Raw genomic sequence first — 21916 nt, 5'->3', positions numbered from 1 at the left:
TTTTTTTTTTTTGGCGGTACGTGGGCCTCTCACTGCTGTGGCCTCTCCCGTCGGGGAGCACAGCCTTCGGGCGCGCAGGCTCAGCGGCCATGGCTCACGGGCCCAGCTGCTCCGCGGCACGTGGGATTTTCCCCGACCGGGGCACGAACCCGTGTCCCCTGCATTGGCAGTAGGATTCTCAACCACTGCGCCACCAGGGAAGCCCAAGTAGAGGACTCTTAAGACCCTTTAAACCCTAAGGTTCTGTGATTTCTTTGAACTGAACATTGGTATAGTGATTTTTGTCTCAGCCTAAACACATATGTGTTTATTTACTAAATTATTTCTCAACTCCCTTTCCTAGGAGAGCACCAGCAACCACATTTTCCTGGCCTCACCAGAGGCTTAGTAGCTGTTCTTTTATATTGGGATGGAAAGCGGTGCATTGCAAATTCCCTGAAAGCCTTGATACAGTCTCGACGAGGAAAGACATGGACCCTCGAACTCAGGTCTGTTTGCATGCTAGGATTTCAAGGGGTTAATTAGAAATTGCTTGAAGAATTATAATTTTAGAAACAAAAATTCACTTTAGTATGTATAATTTAAGTGTATAACCTAAGTTGAGTAATAAATCACTCCCTTATTCTGCCAAGAATGACACAACAGTTTAAACCTGCTTTATTTTGTTTACAAATGAAAGGTAATTCAGTTATTTATGGTTAGAAGTTTATTGAAACACAAAGATCTAAAAAGAATGGCAAGAGCTAGGTTATAACTCATCCTGGTTGTTTCCAGTAACCTAGCATTATCATCAAAAGAGTGTTTGCTATATCCATGTGATGAGAAAGTATAAACATTACTGTTCATTATAACTTTATTGATTATTTTCATTACAGTCCAGAGCTGGTTTCCATGACAACACGGTTTACTGATGAGCTGATGGAGCAAGGATTGACTTACAAAGTTCTTACTCTTGTGTCACAGATTGATGTTAACAACGAGTTTGAGAAACTACAGCGTGAGAGAGGTTTAGGCAGTGAAAAACATCGAAAAGAGGCAAGGGTTCAATGACATCAATTCACGGGTTGTCTGTGTCACATCTTGGAGGCAGAAGTCATGTCACTTAGAACATTCTTCTAATACAGGCATAGGAAAATTAACAATGCCTAGGAAAGTGTATAGGCGGTTGTGTCCATGAAATTGACTTGCACTTGTTTCAGCCTCTTTCTAGGCACTATGTGCCATGCTAGCACTTTTTCTGGAATGAGCCCTTTAAGAAATTTTTTTTTTTTTAATTTATTTTTGGCTGTGTTGGGTCTTTATTGCTGTGCTCAGGCTTCCTCTAGTTGCGGCGAGCAGGGGCTACTCTTTGTTGCAGTGTGCGGGCTTCTCATTGTGGTGGCTTTTCTTGTTGCAGAGCATGGGCTCTAGGTTCGTGGGCTTCAGTAGTTGTGGCATGCGGGCTCAGTAGTTATGGCTTGTGGGCTCTAGAGCACAGGCTCAATAGTTGTGACGCATGGGCTTAGTTGCGCCACGGCATGTGGGATCTTCCCAGACCAGGGCTTGAACCCGTGTCCCCTGCATTGGCAGGCTGATTCTTAACCACTGCACCACCAGGGAAGCCCCGAGGCCTTTAAGAAATTGTCCTATAGAGGAGGTTGGGACTTAAGATTGAGGAATTAATAGTAGGGTTTGTTCAGAATTGCAGAGGTGAGATTTTAGGGTCGCTTATGGATTCAGATATATTTATATAGTTTGCCTTTATGATACATAGTTTACATTTTGGAATAAGATTAGGCTTCAGTGTAATTTATTTATACCGATAATCATTCATCTTTATTTCTAGGTTTCTGATCTCATCAAGGAGTGCAGGCAGTCTCTGGCAGAAAGCCTTTTTGCCTGGGCTTGCCAATCACCTTTAGGCAAAGATGACACTCTGCTCCTTATTGGACATTTGGAAAGAGTGACTGTTGAGGCTAATGGCTCGTTGGATGCAGTGAATCTGGCTCTTCTTATGGCACTTCTGTACTGCTTTGATATCAGTTTTATAGAACAAAGCACAGAGGAACGTGATGGTATTGGATTTTGTACCTATTAATACATTTATTTCAAAAATCAGATTTAATTGTGGAGATAACATTTAAGAAGGGTGATTTTTTAACAACTAAGATAAAAATAGTATATTTTATTCCTTTGTGTGTAATTCATCCATATTTGAATATTTAGATATAAGATCACATTTTTAAAGTAATTGCAGCCCCGTTAGATATTTCTGTTATCTTTTGAGGTTTTGGAATGGGAACGTGCTAAAGGATTTGCAATATATGTTTGTTGAATTAGGCATGCCTAATTTACTTGCTTGTTTTTTTTTTTTTTAAATTAATTTATTTATTTGGTTGTGCCAGGTCTTAGTTGCAGCAGGTGGGCTCCTTATCTGTGGCACATGGACTCCTTAGTTGTGGCAGGTGGACTGCTTAGTTGTGGCTCGCCCGTTCCTTAGTTGCGGCATGCAAACTCTTAGTTGCGGCATGCATGTGGGATCTAGTTCCCTGGCCAAGGATCGAACCTGGGCCCCCCGCATTGGGAGCGCAGAGTCTTAACCACTGCGCAACCAGGGAAGTCCCCCTACTTGCTTGTTTCTTTACTATTCACATTTTAAACCTTTCATTCTAAGGGAGGATAACTATAATTTTTAGTAATATATTATCTTTAACTTTTTTTTTTTCTGTGAAGTAGATAAAATTTCTCTTGGTAACCTTGTAAACAGTTACTGCTTAGAACCGAGGATCTCAAAAATGATTCCCACAAAGGAAGCTTATTGCCATTTAATGTCATAAATATTTATAATTATTCCAACAGTTGTCCGCTGTCCGCTTTTGATTGTATCATCCCTGTCTCCTTTCGTTAGGTATGTGAGGAGACCAGACACTTCCCACTCCTCTTTGGTGATCATCCTTAGCCATTACAAAAGTCTTATTTAAAATAAAACTACCCCTTACCTCCAATCGAATTGTCACGTAGTACATTGTGTGTCACATAACAAGCAGTACCTGTGCTTCTCATATAGGAATGCTGCCAGTTAATGCATTGGTCAGATTTCCTGTATTGAATGAAATGAATCACAGAATTAAGTAGATGTAGTCTGTTTTTATGATAGTATACTTATTATTTCAAACATTAACTATAATTAGTCATAATTTTTTGATGGGAATACTCTGACTTTCTGATTCTTAGACATTATTCCTGTATATCAAAAGTGAAAATTTCTCTACTTTGGTATAGTCGTCTATTTTTGTTTTCAGATATGATTCATCAACTTCCACTGTTGACAGAGAGACAATACATTGCAACAATTCACTCTCGTCTTCAAGACTCACAGCCTTGGAAACTGCCGGGGCTGCAAGCCACTGTGAGACTTGCCTGGGCACTGGCGTTGAGGGGGATATCTCAGCTCCCTGATGTGACAGGTAAACTGATTGTAGGTCATTTTGTTATGAGGAAATGACATATCAATGTTTAATGGCATTTCAGAAAAGGTGTTATCTTTTTCTTTTTTTTTTTTTTGGCCGTGCCGTGTAAGGAAAAGGTGTTATCTTTGACATGTATAAGCATGAGCCTAGGAAGATACCTAGAGTTGTGGTAATTGAAATTTTGTATTGAGAAGTACGGACCTTTTCCTTTTTTCTTGTCTCCCAAAAGAAATTATTTGAAAAATTTTTTCCCTTTCTTGCAGCCAGTGACAATTCTCTTTTAGCTTCTTTTTTTCCTTAAGAGTTTTAAATTTGAAATGACAGTATAACAATATTTTTTTTTACATTTTTCTTTTTGGTTTTGTTCACAGACAGACTAACTTTTCTTACATTGTGTCAGATTAAAAACTACTGTTATTTTAAATTACAGTATATTAGGTGATATTTGGTTCAATCAATAATGGATGTGGAATCTGACTTCTAACAATCTGTTACCCACTATAGCATATCCTCTTCTGCTGTTTACGTGCATGTAATTATCATACTAATAGTGGTTTACTCTAACAGGATGAGAGCTATGCTTTTGTTGTAATTTGAAGGCCCGAAAATTGTCACTTCTGTAGGTTTTTACTGTAAATCTGGAAAGGTTTTATTAAAGTTTACAGTCCATGTCAATGTTTCCTAGTCTTAGAGTGTCAGCAGATTCCAGTATCTTATCAATTGTATGATTCCAGAACATTTTGTTCTCTAGTCTCATGCTGTTCCCAAGTGGGCTGTGGAAAGATTTTTTTTTTTAATTTTTGAAATTTATTTTATTTATTTTTTCTACAGCAGGTTCTTATTAGTTATCTGTTTTATGCATATTCGTGTATATATGTCAATCCATATCTCCCAATTCATCCCCCCACCACCACCACCCCCCGGCCAGTTTCCCCCTTTGGTGTCCATACGTTTGTTCGCTACATCTGTGTCTCAATTGCTGCCCTGCAAACCGGTTCATCTGCACCATTTTTCTAGGTTCCACATATGTGCGTTAATATACGATATTTGTCTTTCTCTTTCTGTCTTACTTCCCTTGTATGACAGTCTCTCTCTAGATCCATCCACATCTCTGCAAATGACCCCGTTTATTCCTTTTTATGGCTAATACTCCATTGTATATATGTACCACATCTTCTTTATCCATTCGTTTGTCGATGGGCATTTAGGTTGCTCCCATGACCTGGCTATTTTAAATAGTGCTGCAATGAACATTGGGGTGCATGTGTCTTTTTGAATTATGGTTTTCTCTGGGTATATGCCCAGTAGTGGGATTGCTGGGTCATATGGTAATTCTATTCTTAGTTTTTTAAGGAACCTCCATACTGTTCTCCAGAGTGGCTGTATCAATTTACATTCACACCAACAGTGCAAGAGGTTCCCTTTTCTCCACACCCTCTCCAGCATTTGTTGTTTGTAGATTTTCTGATAAGCCCATTCTAAATGGTGTGAGGTGGTACCTCATTGTAGTTTTGATTTGCATTTCTCTAATAATTAGTGATGTTGAGCAGCTTTTCATGTGCTTCTTGGCCATCTGTATGTCTTCTTTGGAGAAATGTCTATTTAGGTCTTCTGCCCATTTTTGGATTGGGTTGTTTGTTTTTTTAATATTGAGCTGCTTGAGCTGTTTATATATTTTGGAGATTAATCCTTTGTCCATTGATTCGTTTGCAAATATTTTCTCCCATGCTGAAGGTTGTCTTTTCGTCTTGTTTGTAGTCTCCTTCGCTTTGCAAAAGCTTTTGAGTTTCATTAGGTCCCATTTATTTATTTTTGTTTTTATTTCCATTACTCTAGGAGGTGGGTCAAAAAGGATCTTGCTGTGATTTATGTCATAGAGTGTTCTGCCTGTGTTTTCCTCTAAGAGTTTTATAGTGTCTGGTCTTACATTTAGGTCTCTAATCCATTTTGAGTTTATTTTTGTGTATGGTATTAGGGAGTGTTCTAATTTCATTCTTTTACATGTAGCTGTCCAGTTTTTCCAGCACCACTTATTGAAGAGACTCTCTTTTCTCCATTGTATATCTTTGCCTCCTTTGTCATAGATTAGTTGATCATAGGTGCATGGGTTTCTGTCTGGGCTTTCTATCCTGTTCCATTGATCTATATTTCTGTTTTTGTGCCAGTACCATATTGTCTTGACTACTGTAGCTTTGTAGTATAGTCTGAAGTCAGGGAGTCTGATTCCTCCAGCTCCGTTTTTTTCCCTCAAGACTGCTGTGGAAAGTTTTTTTTGTGTTACAAGTTTTTCTTTGGCCAAGTATTTTTAAATTTTTAATAAATAAATTTATTTCTTTATTTATTTTTGGCTGCATTGGGTTTTCGTTGCTGCACATGGGCTTTCTCTAGTTTTGGGGAGTGGGGGCTACTCTTTGCTGTGGTGCGCAGGCTTCTCATTGCAGTGGCTTCTCTTGTGGAGCATGGGCTCTAGGCTCATGCGCTTCAGTAATTGTGGCATGTGGGCTCAGTAGTTGTGGTGCACAGGCTTAGTTGCTCCATGGCATGTGGGATCTTCCTGGACCAGGGCTCGAACCCGTGTCCCGTGCATTGGCAGGTGGATTCTTAACCACTGAGCCACCAGGGAAGTCCCTGGCCAAGTATTTTTTATACTAAAGCTGGTAGATGGAGAATTAGACATTTACAATCATGTACAAATTCTGTTTCTCAGCTATACCTCTTATTCATTTACAAGTCTTATTTCAGTCCTTTTCTGGCATAAAATTACTGTATACTTTTAAGTAGCTATGTGATAGTTAATCAAATTCATATACTGTAAATTACTGTACCATTGGCCTAATCTTGAGAGGCACAGTAGAAAATACAAGAATAGGAATCCAGACCTAGTTTCAAGTCCTAGATCTTTGGCTATTTAATCTCTTTAGTTTTACATGCTCATACCCTTTTATAATCTTTAAAATTAGGGATATTATAATGAATGTTTTTCTTTTTTTTTTGGCTGTGCTGCATGGCTCGTGGTATCTTAGTTCCCTGACCAGGGATTGAACCCAGGCCCTCAGCAGTGAAAGCGTGGAGTCCTAACTACTGAACCACCAGAGAATTCGCTATAATGAACATTTTAAAGTATACATTTTTATCTGTTAATTTATATTTTAAAAATTACTAGAAAAGATGAATAGCTTATGTTGCAGAAATGGTCATTTCTTGAAATAATCCAGATGAGTTTTAACAAAGATGTGAATTTTGAAAAATTAGTTCCTACTCTTTTTGTAGACTTCTGGACATTTTATAAAATACGTTTATTACATTATTTTATAAAAACTGTGTTTTGAATTTTACTAAACTGATTAAAATTTTTATATACTGTTTTGAGACGATAAAACTCAATTTACATTAAGATATTAGTGTGGTTTATTACCTAAGTAAGTAGTCTTCAAGAAATAGTTCTTAATTTCAGTATTTCTGAATTCAAGTGAAGGCTTGGAACTAGTTATTAATATTTAATTAATATTAATAATTAATAATTTTAGTAATCATTACTGTTAGTAGTAATAAAAAATTAAGAAACTATTTTGTTCTCAAGGAGTTTGTATGATATGGGTAGATATGCAGGCTTTATTTCAAAAAAACAACACATAAACAAAAAAAGGGAAAAACCAACCAATCTCTTTTCCTCTGGTTGAGACTATCCTGGTTTATATCTATTCCTGACCCTTTTCAAGGCATTGAAAGTATACTTTAAGTAACAGAATGTATTTGGTCTCTGTGACAGTGAAGCAGAATAAGCTATTTAACATTTCTTTTTCAAAGACAGATTATCACAAAATTACCTAGTAATTTTTTAAAAAAATACATTTATTTATTCATTTTTGGCTGCGTTGGGCCTTCGTTGCTGTGCGCGGGCTTTCTCTAATTGCGGCGAGCGGGGGCTAGTCTTCATTGTGGTGCAGGGGCTTCTCATTGCGGTGGCTTCTCTTGTTGTGGAGCATGGGCTCTAGGCGCGCAGGCTTCAGTAGCTGTGGCACACGGGCTCAGTAGTTGTGGCTTGCAGGCTCTAGAGCACAGGCTCAGTATTTGTGGTGCACGGGCTTAGTCCCTCCGTGGCATGTGGGATCTTCCCCATCCAGGGCTCAAACCTGTGTCCCCTGAATTGGCAGGCGGATTCTTAACCACTGCGCCACCAGGAAAATCCCTTAAGTAATTTTTTTATCGCTCTCGATGTTATTGCGAAGAGTAGATGATTTTCTAATGTACTTTTTCTGTAGTTCTTTGGGGTTTGTGAGTCAGTTACAGTTACACACTGTCTTATTTTGTGTACAGAACATATTAGAAGGTTGAGAAGAGATCTGAATTTTGAACTATCAGCAGAATATTTTGAGATATTATAATCTAGTTTAGTAATTTTTCCTCCATGTGCTGTTTTTCTAAATATGTTCCTAGCTCTGGCTGAATTCACAGAAGCAGATGAAGCAATGGCAGAGCTCGCAATCGCAGACAGTGTTTTCCTGTTCCTCACTGAATCCGTAGTGGTGTCAGAAAACTTCTATCAGGAGGAATTTTACATTCGTAGAATCCATAATCTCATTACAGATTTCCTGGCACTTATGCCAATGAAGGTAAGTGTAATAATGTAGGATGAGTAAAAAGTAGTAGAAGAATTTTATAAAATAATTTAAAATTGACTAATTAACCAACTTTATGTTTTGGAAACTAATAAAACCTTTTACTGTAGACTAATATTTGGCAGTAGTTGTTATGTTACAGCTTGTGAATTAGTTTGTGATTCATGAAAATGAAATAATGTAAGACCCATTAACTGAGAACAAGCTAAAAGGAAGAAATATTTGGTGTTGAGAATTGTTTGTAATGAGAAAATAATAGGCAAATGAAAATGCTTCTGTGGGGAGAAAATTATTAACTTCATGCTACCCTGGAGAATCAGTGCTAAGGTTGTCTTATTTAATGCCTTTTATACATGATTTGGAAGAGGTATAGTGGAGAATCTCCAGTTTTATAGTTTCATAGATAATTGTTTAGACTCTTAATTATAGTGTATAAATAGACCTCCACATAGATATGGGTAAAGTGATGGGTTTAAGACATTAATGCAAAGGTTGCTTTTTTCTTTTTTTTTTTCCTTAATAACAGGGCCCAGGGGCCCTGCCTACCTTTAGTGAGGTTACATTTGAATAAAGTGCTCAAGCTATAACATTGATCCAAAAGGGAATTCTTAGAGCCATTTCAGACAGTTCCTACCTAGCGTATGTTCTTTGTGCCATTTTGTGTCAAGGAAGCCATCAGAGTGGTGGCAGGAAGTAAAGGAGGGGGTAAAGTCCTATAAAACTGCCTTTTGTGTGTGTGTGCATAAAAAAAGCACCCGAAGGGTCTACACTTATAATACCAATGTGCAGTTCTGATATCATACCTACTGAAAAACATAAGGCAAATGGAAAAACTACCCAGAATGGTAGCAAACAAGGAATGAAGTGCTTAGTCGTGATATAATGAATCAAGTGTTCATTGAGTTTCTCCTGTATTCCAGGTAACCATGCTAGGAATTGTGAAGAAAACAAATAAGTAGGAGATTGATTCCCTGCCAGCAAAGAATATATAGTCAAGTTCAGCAGTCCCCAACCTTTTTGGCACCAGGGACTGGTTTCGTGGAAGATAAGTTTTCCACGGAAGCGGGGGGAGGGGGTTGGGGGGGATGGTTCAGGCAGTAATGCGAGCGATGGGGAGCGGCAGATGAAGCTTCTCTTACTGCCCGCTGCTCACCTCCTGCTGTGCGGCCCGGTTCCTAATAGGCCACAGACCACTACTGGTCCACGGCCTGGGGGTTGGGGACCCCTGGTGTCTAGTTGGAGAAATGAGATATACACAGAAAAATACGGGTAGTAACAGTAAGTAAATGACAGGTATAGACAGTAAATTACAGTGGATTTCTTAGGCTAAGGATAGCTCACTCAGGACTGGAATAGTCAAGGAGTGTTTAACAGGTAACTTGAGACCTCATCAGCCTTGAAGGATGTGGTAGATGAACATCATAGAATTTTGGAATTGGAAGAAATCCTTTCATTTTACATTTGTGGAAATGAAGCCTTAGAAAGGGTTAAGGCTTTAACTTTTTCCTAGTTATTAGTCCAGAAGGGATTTTACTATGGAAAGATAGTGGTCATCTGGAAAGATAAAGGCTGAGAGGAGTTTGAATAAACAAAGTCATATGAATGGCTAGAATAGGGTAAACAATGGACTTATTCACACAATTTTGGGACACTAGAATTTTGTTAATAGATATAGTACTATTTAGGTTATCTATGTCTTCTTAAATGAGCTTTGAAGGTTTGTGTCTGTCAGTGAATTTGTTTCATTCCAGTTATCAAATCGATTGGCATAAAGTTATTACTAGTATTCCTAATATCATACTTTTTATGTCTGTATAATCTGTAGTGATGTTTCTTCTTTCATCCCTAATATTGGTTAATTTGTGTTTTCTCCCTTTTTTCTTAACCCGGCTAGAGATTTATCAATCTCATTGATCTCTCCAAGGAGCCAGCCTTTGGCTTTATTGATTTTCTTTCACTGTTATTGATTTCTGCTTTTATTATTTTTTTCCTCTCTGCTTGGGTTTTAATTTGCCCTAATCATTTCAGTTTTTTACCACAGAAGCTTAGATTATTGATTTGAAACCTTTATTTTTTTCTACTATGGGCATTTAATGTTATAAATTTATCTGTGATTTCTGTTTTAACTGGGTCACACAAAGTTTGATATGTTGTGTTTTCATTTTTATTCTATTTAATGTATTTTGTAGTTTTCCTTGAGACTTCTTTGATTGCTGAGTTATTTACAAGTACATTGTTTAATTAGCAAATGTTTGGGGAGCTAGTTTTGCTCATTACATGACTATAGTGGTGGTATTAGTAGTTAGTAGGTAGTACCAGGGATGCTAAATGTCCTGTAATGTTTAGAATCATCCAACCTAGTGAAGAAGTATCCTACCCAAAATGTCAGTAATTGAGAAACACTTTAGTTAAAATTAACTTATCTGTAGTGGAAAATGCATTGAAGTCTTAAGATATTATAAATTATGATTAATAATATTGCAGTAAAATTCCTAGCATATTTCTTCACATTATTAAAGTGGAATAGATATTTAAACAATATTTTTCTTTTATGTAATCACTTTTAGACAGTTGCCTGATTTTCTCATTTCATTATTATTAACCCATATAATAAATTTACATATAAACTATATAATAAATTTAATAGGTGAAGCAGTTGAGGAATCGGGCAGATGAAGATGCTCGAATGATTCACATGAGTATGCAGATGGGCAACGAACCCCCCATTTCACTTAGAAGGGATCTGGAACAATTAATGCTCTTGGTAAGTTGTTATATTGGATGGACTATCATCTCCCTCTCTCTGTTATTTTTTCCCCACCTTTGGAAAATTTCAGATCTAATATCTTAAATATACAAGTGAATTCAATAAAAATGTAAATTTTTATTTAAAAGTAATTTGAGTTACAGGCATTTTCCCACAATCTTTGTTTACTGTTTGCAGATTGGTGAGCTATATAAAAAGAATCCTTTTAATTTGGAGCTTGCACTAGAATACTGGTGTCCCTCAGAGCCTCTTCAGACTTCCACTATCCTGGGTTCTTACCTTGGGGTGGCTCATCAGCGACCCCCTCAGCGCCAGGTGAGCTCCTAGTTTTTCTACTTTTGTACTGTGGGATGGTAACTGGAAATCTTAAAAACATGAAAAATGGTATTTCCTGCTGTTATTGCTGTTCATGCAAATGAACACTATTGTAACCTTTAGACATTTATACTTTTTCCTTTTATTTAAGGAAATTGAAACTCTTAAATTGATCTGATCATTTTGGAGTTTATATAGTCAGCCTTTTATTAGATACTAGCTATGCATCGAAGCATTAGACACAGAAAAGTGTCTAGTTTCTTTATGAGTCACTTACTTGGATTTAATTAGTATTTATTAACTTACTCTGTCCTCTATAGGCATGACAAAGAATATACATCATTCTTAGCAAGTTGAGGAAGATAGGAGAGGTAAAAATACTACAGGAAAAAGGCTTAGAAGTTATAATTAATGACAGAATGCCTATGAGTCAGTAGATAATGTAGGAAAAAGTCCATTGTATATCCTGTAGTAACTAAAGGATGCTGTGCAGCAGCAAATCAGATGGATTGCCATATCTGTCTTCATCTCTTTGGGATTTTCTGTTCTAGATGTTTTCATGCCATATAATACAATTTTCATTTATGCTAGCTAGAGTCTAAGATCAGGACCCCCCCTTTTTGTAACTGTATTTCTTACATTTATTGTTTCACTTTTTTCCATTTAAAAAGTTTTGGAGAAGGGTTTATTAAAAGTTTATAAATATTAAAAGAAATTTCCATTATGAAAATTTTCAAACATATGGAAGAGAGAATAATTATAATAAACACCCAACATCTTAATTTATTTTTATTTTTTTACAGCAAATGCCCCTTTCCATTTAATCATTTATTTATTGACTGCATTGTGGTATGTGGGGTCTTAGTTCCCAGGCATCAAACCTGTGCCCCCTGCAGTAGAAGGGTGGAGTCCTGACCACTGGACTGCCAGGGAATTTCCCCAGAAGAATTTCTTTTTTTTTTTTTTTGCCTTGCGACTTGTGGTCCCTTAGTTCCCCAACCAGGGATTGAACCTGGGCCCTCAGCAGTGAGAGCATGGAGTCTTAACCACTGGACCACCAGGAAATTCCCCAACATCTTAATTTAATAGCTGTTAACATCTTGCCATGTTCACTTCCACTCTTGTTATTTCTACTGCTTTTATTTTGCTGGGTTATTTTAAAGTAAATTATAGGCAGCATGACCTTTCACCTCTCACTGGTTAAGTTAGTATCTCTTAAAAATAAGGATATTTTTTCTGTATAATCATAAAATTGTTATACCTAACAGATTTAACAATAATTTCCAGAGATCTGTAACATTTTTCGTTCTGAGTTCCAACTAATTAGTCTGAATAATATGTTTAGTTGTTGATAATAGATTTAAGGCATAAGCAAGAGAAAAGAGAAATCTAAGAAGTAGACTTAGAGAACAGGAGTGTAGGAACATGTATTGGCCAGAACACAAAACAGAATATGTTTAGGTTACTATAAAAAGTTCTTTCAGGTTCCTAGATCTTCATACTAAATTTGACTGGGATTTAGGAACTCTGGGTTCTAAGTGTACCTTTGAATTTGCTAGTTAATTTTAAATGAGTAAATTTCTTCAGTTGTTTTACATATTTAGAATGTGAGTAGTCTTACATTTTGTGACATTACGATGTTTATAAAAATATACTTTATGTTCACAAAGATATTCTATAATTGCATTAAATTGCTAATGACAAACTTGAAAATGCAATTTTTCATAAATAGAATACCAGATTATTTTGTCTTGGGTGGGGAGTTAAATGAGAGTACATAATTCATTTTAGTTCATATGTAGTCTTTATTAGCTAGTCCATGTTGGCTTAAAGTTAGGATATGCTTTATGTAAACTGTTGGTTTTTCCCTATTTCAGGTTGTCTTGTCCAAGTTTGTTAGGCAAATGGGTGACCTGTTGCCTCCAACTATTTATATTCCTTATTTGAAAATGCTCCAGGGATTGGCTAATGGGCCCCAGTGTGCCCACTACTGTTTTAGTCTACTCAAAGTCAATGGTAGCAGTCACGGTAAGAAAAATCTAGTTGTTGTCTAAGTTTGTTGTGACATTCAGTATCCTTCTACCTATTAAAGCATATTGGTTATATGTGCTAGGTTCTACTGGGCGTATACGTTATTTTTATAACAGAGAGAAGCCCACTGCTGGTTTTATGTACAGCGATGCTTTGATTATGGTCTCACAGACTGGAGAGTTACCATTTGCTTTATAAAATACAGTGCAGTTTAAGAAATGAGAATTAATATACATTTTTAAGAACACATCTGGTGCTCAAAGCAAAATATACACCTTTGCTACATAAGTTTGATTTCTTTATCTTCATAAGTCCTTATTTTCTAAATTTCTGTTCTTACAGTTTTTCTCTCAACCCTCTCCCAATTTCCTCACTTAATTTTCAGACTTGAGTCTGGTTGCACCAAAAATAGTGCAAAAGGGAAGAGAAAGAAATATTTATTAAATACCTCTGTCAGGTAGATATTATTACTTCGTTTTTACATGTGAGGAAACTGAGGTTTAGCAAAGTTAAGTAATTTACCGAAGATCACGAGTCACAGGGAAGCCATGATAGGAACTGAGATCTGTCTGGCTCCAAGACCTGTGTTTTGACTATTCTGTCAAGCCTTCCTTGTCTTATCTGCTCGGCTTTTGCTCTCAGTGCTTGGTATGTAATAGAGTACTGTAATTTGCAAATCTAGATTGTAGTTCTCTCTCTCTTTGGGAATTTAATTTAAGCTCAACATTTGAGAACTACTCATGGGAAAAGCAGCCTTGTATAGTTACATGACAACACAGAGTACTGTCCTGGATTCGAAGTAGGTAACTGACATCCAAAGTAATTTACCTTTGCATTACATGGGCACCACCCAGTTTTAGTCCCAGGGATAAACTGATCCAGAGTTTAGTTTAAAGAGGGTTTCTAACCCATTTTCAACACACAGCTTATCTAGGACAAAGGCAAACAAAGTTTATTGTTTTAAATTTATTTTCTTCCTCCATTTCCAAGCAAATGCTTAGACAATTTTGAAAGGAAATTCTATGCTGTGTCTCTTTACAGTTGAAAATATTCAGGGGGCAGGCGGCAGTCCTGTTTCCTGGGAACATTTCTTTCACTCCTTGATGCTTTACCATGAACACCTCCGGAAGGATCTTCCAAGTGCAGATAGTGTCCAGTACCGTCACCTTCCTTCACGTGGCATCACCCAGAAGGAGCAGGACGGGTTGATTGCTTTTTTACAGCTCACATCTACCATCATTACTTGGGTAGGTAACCCACCCACCGCATGTGAGAATGTAACTTTGTATTCTAACACAGTGGCATTGTAAGGAGCCCCCAAGTTTCCTTATAATGCTTGAAGTTTATGAGTGATAAATTTAGCATATATATTTGGCATTCTGTTCTTTTTTTTTTTTTTTTGTGGTTAGTATTTTATGCTATTCTGTTCTTAAGTTCTTTGTTTCTTCACCTTTAGAGGGTATAGTTCTGGTAGCCCCTGCTTACTGCCATAAATATGTATGAAAATAATAGCCTAAGCCTGAAAGAAAATAATCAGAAGGGCAAATAAGAATGAGCTGTTGGGGCTTCCGTGGTGGCGCAGTGGTTGAGAGTCCGCCTGCCGATGCAGGGAACGTGGGTTCGTGCCCCGGCCTGGGAAGATCCCACATGCCGCAGAGCGGCTGGGCCCGTGAGCCATGGCCGCTGAGCCTGCGCGTCCGGAGCCCGTGCTCTGCAAGGGGAGAGGCCACAACAGTGAGAGGCCCGCGTACCGCAAAAAAAAAAGAAAAAAAAGAATGAGCTGTTGGATACACATCCTTCTAGAAGGTTTCCTAGCATAGGTGTGGATATATAGGTTCTTGTGTATATACATATATATATACACATAAAGAGTATTTTTAATTAAAAAGAAAATTTACTGAATATTTTTTCTCTCTCATATATACATATATATATATATATATATATATCATATCTTCTTAATCCATTTATCTTTTGATGGACAGTTAGGTTGCTTCCGTATCTTGGCAATTGTAAGTAATGCTGCTATGAACATTGGGGTGCTTGTATCTTTTCAAATTAGTGTTTTTGTTTTTTCCGAGTGTATACCCAAGAGTAGAATTGTGGGGTCATATGGTAGTTCTGTTTTTAGTTTTTTGAGAACCCTCCATACTGTTTTCCACAGTGGCTGTACAATTTACATTCCCACCAACAGTGTAGGAGAGTTTATCCTTTTCTCCATATTCTCGCCTTTGTGTTCTTTTTTTTAATGATAGTCATTCTGACAGGAGTGAGGTGGTATCTCACTGGTTTTGATTTGCATTTCCCTGATGATTAGTGACGTTGAGCGTCTTTTCATGTGCCTGTTGGCCATCTGCATGTCATTTTTGGAGAAGTGTCTTTTCAGGACTTCTGCCCATTTTTAGTCGTGTTGTTTGTTTTTGTGATGTTGAGTTGTGTGAGCTATTTATATATTTTGGATATTAACCCCTTATTGGTCATATCATTTACAAATATTTTCTCCCATTCAGTAGGTAGTCTTCGTTTTGTCTAGGGTTTCCTTTACTGTGCAAAAGCTTTTAAGTTTAATTAGGTCCCATTTGCTCTTCTAGTTGTTTCTTTTGTTCACTAGAGCAAAGCTAAGTTCCTTACTCTGACATTCTCTCCAAAGGATAGGAAGAGTGTCTTCTAACTTACTGGTTTTCCCAGTAATGCTAAATAGTATTAAAGGTCGAAACATAAAGTTTGTAATTATTTCTTGTTGAATTAAAATGGAGTGATACTTGATACCGTGTGTGTGTGTGTGCATGCGTGTGTGTGTGTATTTCCATTTTTTTCTCAGTAAAGGACAAGGTATTTTATTCATTCATATCTAACATTGTTCCAGAAAAGATGTTAAATGCCTATGTAAGATTTATGTGACCCTGGAAGACTTTCTTTGTTTGTATGTATTATTTTCCATTCTTAGAGCTGTCAAAGTAATTCTACAAAGGCTATCTTTTCTCCATTTTTTACACTGACTGAGCTAGTGATCTGATTTGATCTACTGGTAGAGCTCAAGCATTTGCCGTAGGCTTATCTTTGTTTTAGTATGTATTAAGCCTATGAATACTCAGTGTAAGTGTTAGCAATTTAGATGATTACTGGTCATTTTTCTTAGCTTTTGAAAATGGAAAGTCTCTCTTGTTCTTTTCAATTCAATACTCAGAGTGAAAATGCTCGTTTGGCACTCTGTGAACATCCTCAGTGGACCCCCGTGGTGGTGATTCTGGGACTCCTGCAGTGCAGTATCCCTCCTGTATTAAAGGCCGAACTACTGAAGACACTTGCAGCGTTTGGAAAATCTCCTGAAATTGCTGCTTCTCTCTGGCAGTCGTTGGAATATACTCAGGTAGTATTATGAGCTCTCTTATTTACATTATTACAGTTTGAAAGTGAGATTTGATAATATTGTACAAGCAAGTGCATCCAATTGAAACGTATAGTATACCACGAACTTCACAGATAGAAAGTTATGATTTTGGTACTAAGCATAGCGTCAGAAACTAACAGGCTTGGGTTTTTCTCTTGGATCAGCTGACAGCTTCACTGGGTTACTGGAGACTGGTTCTTCTCTTTGTTTTTCAGTGTTTGTAAGATTAATAAATTCCTCAACTCTGTCTTTGACACTAGGCTGATAGAAGCCTTCCGAAGTCATCTGTACTCATTAAATGTGGGAGATGCCTATTTGTTTTGCTGCTTCCTTCTGTGCCCTTTCTGTCTTACAGCAGACGAGTGAAGTGTCTCTATCAACTCTTATTTCTTCAGTTATAAGCCCTGTTAGAATTTTTATGTCAAGATAGAGTTATTCTATATGTGGTAAAGTAAAAAAAGGAAAATAAGAATGTGTCCTATAGAGATTTTTCTAGTAAAATGGTTAGGAGGAATATATGTTTGTCTTAGAAATAATACCACATAAGGGAGCCTATGATTCTGACACATTGGTAAAACTACTGTTTTGAAGCAGTATTCTAGTTGTTTTGTGACATACGTGTCCTGAAGATGTTAATGATACTTTATAAAAACAAAAATTAAGGGAGTTGGTGTGTGCTGGAGGCTTGGCCACTTTTAGTTTAGTGTTGATACTTCATTTTTTCATTCATGAGTGTGTCAGTACTTATTGTCCTCAGTGCTTCTTTATACCTAAGATGAAGTGTGTTTGGGTGAGGTTTCCTCTCATAAATCCTTTTAAGGTTCATTCCTGGAATATCTGAGAGGAAAGTTGCTGAAAACACATCTTGTGTGCACTTAGAAATTACCAGTTTTCTGAAGCCCAGGTAATTGGAAGTTCTCCCTGAACCTGGACACAATTGCTAATGAAAGTTCATCAGAGACTTCTCAGTTGTCATTTCTGAACGACATTGTAAGATGTAGAATGTGGTGGGTGTTGTATATGACTATTATTGCAAAGCTGCTTCTTTTCATTGATAAATGAGTGCTCCTGACATCTAATTCTTATTATTTTAAGGTACTGCAAACCGTAAGAGTTCCAAGCCAGAGGCAAGCTATTGGTATTGAGGTAAAGCTTTCCTTTTAGTTTAAATGCTATATTCATACATTCACATGATAAAAAGACTAAGAAAAAATATTCTTACCCTATTAGGGTTCTGTAATTTTCAACTTTAATGTATTTTCATTTGAGGGTTTTTTGTGTTGAAATGGAGATGAAACTTTTTATGAAAGAAATAAAAATACTTTTGGTTTCAGAGTTGGAAAGGCATGTTAGATGGCAGCCATCCAAACTGAAAGTTTGGTTTGAACTCAGTTTAATTAGGCTACTTGGGTCAACCCTAAAGTGAGAATTTACTTGTTCTAGTTTCTTTTCTTCTCTGTACGCTCCCTTCCTCTTTTTTAAAGAAACATTTAAGGTTTCCATTTTTAACTTTTGTGTCTTTATCTCTAAATAAAAAAGGATAATATCTGTGTGGGTCTTTGGGTGTGATATTATACCGATATTAATGAGTTAATGTCTGAAAAATGCTTTGCACTTTATAGCTGATGGTTTTATGTTACCAAATTTCCTTTATTTTTCTTTGGAAGGTGGAACTAAATGAGATAGAATCCCGATGTGAAGAATACCCATTAACTCGTGCGTTTTGCCAGCTAATTAGTACCCTGGTGGAGAGCTCCTTTCCTTCTAATTTGGGCGCTGGACTGCGGCCTCCCGGCTTTGACCCTTATTTGCAGTTCCTTAGAGATTCTGTGTTTCTCCGATTCCGTACAAGAGCTTACCGGAGAGCAGCTGAAAAGGTTATGTTCAGAGAAAAACTTTTCTCTCCTTACTCATTTATTGCTGCTTTTTCTTTTATTAGAGGTACAAGATGCTATAAGCTCATTTTAGCTTTTGAAAATTAGTAAAATTCATAGTCTTATACTGACATATCCATGGTCTGATTGGTTTATATGCATTAAAAAATAAATTAAGGCATTAAAACCAAAGCAGTGACTTTTTAGTGATCAGTAATTTAATTAATATGAAGTCATAGTCATTTAGATCCTTAATTGAACAAATTTTGACCAAAATTGAACCAAAAGTGTTACACCTTTGGCAGTTGGAAACACACTATTCTTTATTGGGATGATTTTGGTTAGGGATTGAAATAAGTTTAAACTTGTGCACTAATTTCTAATGATTAGTAGCACTTCTGGGTCGTGGAGTCTGGTTTAGTGGAAAGGCATATTGTGATTCATTAGGTATGTTTGCCGTGGATAGCGGCTGAGGGAGCACTGACATTTATGTACATATTTGCTCTGGTTGCAGTACACTCACAACTGAGCTAAATGTATATATCAGCTTATGTAATTCTAATATTACTGTGAGGCAGGTACTATTAATATTCCCATTTTACAGATGGAGACTTAGCAAAGTTAAGGAACTTGGTTAAGGTTCAGGACCAGGATTTGAACCTAGGACTCTGATTCCAGATCCAAGCTCATAACCACTAAGCTATGTAAGAAACCCTTCCAGGTTCTGATGTAATTCACTTTAGTCTATAATACTGTTTATTGGTTCACAGACTACCCTTGGATATATCTTGTAGGGACATTTCTGCTTTATTTTTATAGTTTGCTGTTTTCGAACCTGTTGGGTTTATTTGTTGTATTATTGACTATAAAATAATATAGTTCATGCTAATTTTGGAAATTAGGAAAATATAGAAAAATATATGAAGAAATTATATCACCCATAATCCTGTTGCCAAGGGAAGGTTAACTATTATTCTTTTTCTTATGTATATCTACTTAAACTGACATAATGAGCTGCATTAGCTTGTATCCCTTTTTGGCCACAAACATAGTATTATGAGGATTTTTTTCATGCTCTTAAAGATTCTTTGAAAACAGTCTTTTTAATGACTGCATAATCATTACTTGTATCTAGCATAGTTTATTTTTCATTGCCGTATCATTGGACATAGTTTGTTTCTAATATTTAGTCCCAAATAACAAGTTTATTTTTTGTCAGTTGCCTTAGAAGTTTTGCTTCTCATGTGGTAGAAATAAACACTGAGAGGGGCATACATTTTATTGAAGCCCTAGAATTACCTTATTAACATATGTTTCCTTATTGGATGAAAACTATAACAGCAGCCATGCCTCATTAATAGAAGTCATTTCCGATGGATAATGGATGCTGATAATTGCAATCTCTTCAACAAAATGTTCTGATACTTTTTGGCATTTCTTTTAAATATCTTATTTGCCTTTTCTTACAAAGGTCATTATGACCTAAGGGTTTAGAGCTTTAGTCAGCAACTTTGTTTCCGTGTTTATTATTTTTCACCCATGCATTTCTATATTTCTAGCACTGCTGCTCTTCCCAGCTACCATTTATTTCCCCACATATTACCCTAAGAAATTTTCCCTCAATTTTGTGAATTTATTTCACTAGGAAGTCTTCTTAAGGTTTAACTTACATCTTTGTATTTTAGAACACTAGCTTCTCAAAAACAGTGCTTTGGATTGAGATAAATAACTATAAACAGAGTGTTAGAGGCAGTGTGTATATTTATTAATCCTAAAATCCATTATTATGTGGTGATAAGTATTTTTCATTTAAACAAATTATTTTGAAAAATTTGGAAAATAGAGAAAAGTAAATAATTTTTTAAAAATAATTTAAAAATGATTATCCCAATTCTCAAAATCAGCCGTGATAAAATAATGTGCAGTGGAAATAATGACTAAAGTAATATTTAAAAAACCACCATGTACAGTTACCAAACTCAGCCTCATTAAAATTCTATGCAGTGGATTTTTAAACAGTTCAATTTTATTGTCTGTACAGTTATATATATTTTCCCTTTGGCATAAATATTTTTCCTTGTTGTTACTTAGCTTTTAAAAACATTTTAAACAAAGAGGTGATAATGAGGTCATTTGTGGGAAGCCTACCAGTGATTCTTAACTTTTTTTTTTTTTTTTTTGATTCTTAACTTTGGCTAGAGCCATGAACACTGGTCTGGGAATTAGAAGTGCAGGGCTGGACCTCCAGCACGTTTGCTTCCAAGCTTTATGGTCTTGGGGATATCATTCACTGCTCTGAGCTTCACTTGCTTCACCTGCAAAATAAGTGTTGATTAAATGAGATGATTTCTCCGATCCTGTCCAGCTGAGATTCTTAGAGAAACTGAAATATTTGACACTTTGGAGAGGTGTTCAAATCTGGTGTTGCTTAATTATAAATTGACTATGGCTAGATACTGAGTGCTTTAGATTTATTAACAAAGCCCAAATATCTGCTATAGAAATGTTTCTTTTAGACTAATGCTTTTACAAATGTTTTACCTTGAAAAATTAACCAATCCATTGTTCTTTAGCAAAACAAAGCAAAATGAACCGGGATTTCTATATTGCTTAGCATAAATAAAGTAGAAAGGGGACTTCACTCATTTTCTAGAGAAAAGTAGGAGGAATGAAAAACTTAGCAAGGTTATCACCTTGAACTGTTACTGTTATTGAAATATTTATGTTTTTCTATAGTGGGAAGTCGCTGAGGTTGTTTTGGCGGTGTTTTATAAATTGCTCGGAGATTATGAACCTCAACTTGAAGATTTTGTAGACCAGTTTGTGGAACTACAAGGTAATTTAATTCTGTCACTTTCAAACAAGGTGTCAGCTATTTATAAACCTATTTATAATTTATAAATTATTATACATAAGCTATAAATTGTTTCTGGTTATAAGTTAACTTATAATTTTATGTTTTTTGGTGCATTGTTTAAGTCATTTTGATTGTTCTGAGCAAGATAAAATAAAGTAAAATTTCACTGAATGGAGGAGTAAGAACATTGCCTTACAGATTCTTTAGTGAGTTAACATATAACATGTGAACTAACTGGTTTGTGCAGATCAGCTCTTTTGGAAATTACCTCTGTATATAGTTGGTGTCACCGTCTCTAAATTGAAACTTGCCTTCATCTGTTTAGATACCATTTAATTTACAAATCTCACATATTTCATAGAAATCAAGGGTGTGACAAAAATACTAATTCACCATCTTTTGCACTATGTTATGTTCTATTTAGGAGAAGAAATTATAGCCTATAAGCCACCAGGATTTAGTCTGATGTATCATCTTCTGAATGAGTCACCAATGTTGGAGCTTGCTCTTAGTTTACTGGAGGAAGGCGTTAAGCAGCTTGATACCTATGCTCCTTTCCCTGGTATGTGCCTGAATGTCTTCATATATTGAAAACAGTTTTGCTGGTTTTGTC

The 21916-nt window shown here is 36.3% G+C and overlaps 1 protein-coding gene across 3 annotated transcripts in view; it reads left to right on the top strand.

The window, feature by feature from the left end:
- Positions 1–21916, top strand: part of NUP205 (nucleoporin 205) — an 81177-nt gene that overhangs the window by 10400 nt on the left and 48861 nt on the right. For all 3 annotated transcript variants that reach the window (XR_003431873.1, XM_027101811.1, XM_027101810.1), the window contains exons 4-17: positions 344–488; positions 876–1035; positions 1826–2054; positions 3282–3446; positions 7887–8062; positions 10716–10832; positions 11013–11150; positions 13028–13178; positions 14223–14428; positions 16369–16551; positions 17668–17718; positions 18240–18449; positions 21183–21282; positions 21728–21865. Coding sequence is in view for 2 of the 3 variants with exons in the window: in XM_027101811.1 (XP_026957612.1) it covers positions 344–488; positions 876–1035; positions 1826–2054; positions 3282–3446; positions 7887–8062; positions 10716–10832; positions 11013–11150; positions 13028–13178; positions 14223–14428; positions 16369–16551; positions 17668–17718; positions 18240–18449; positions 21183–21282; positions 21728–21865 (2169 nt within the window). In the remaining variant the exon portion in view is untranslated. The remainder of the gene's footprint in view (positions 1–343; positions 489–875; positions 1036–1825; positions 2055–3281; positions 3447–7886; positions 8063–10715; positions 10833–11012; positions 11151–13027; positions 13179–14222; positions 14429–16368; positions 16552–17667; positions 17719–18239; positions 18450–21182; positions 21283–21727; positions 21866–21916) is intronic.

This window comes from Aethalodelphis obliquidens, unplaced genomic scaffold, assembly GCF_003676395.1.
Source record: "Aethalodelphis obliquidens isolate GAN/ISIS:26980383/991018 unplaced genomic scaffold, ASM367639v1 scaffold5, whole genome shotgun sequence".
Classification (NCBI taxonomy): domain Eukaryota; kingdom Metazoa; phylum Chordata; class Mammalia; order Artiodactyla; family Delphinidae; genus Aethalodelphis; species Aethalodelphis obliquidens.
The sequence above is the reverse complement of the archived record's forward strand: the minus strand, read 5'-3'. Positions and strand labels throughout refer to the sequence as shown.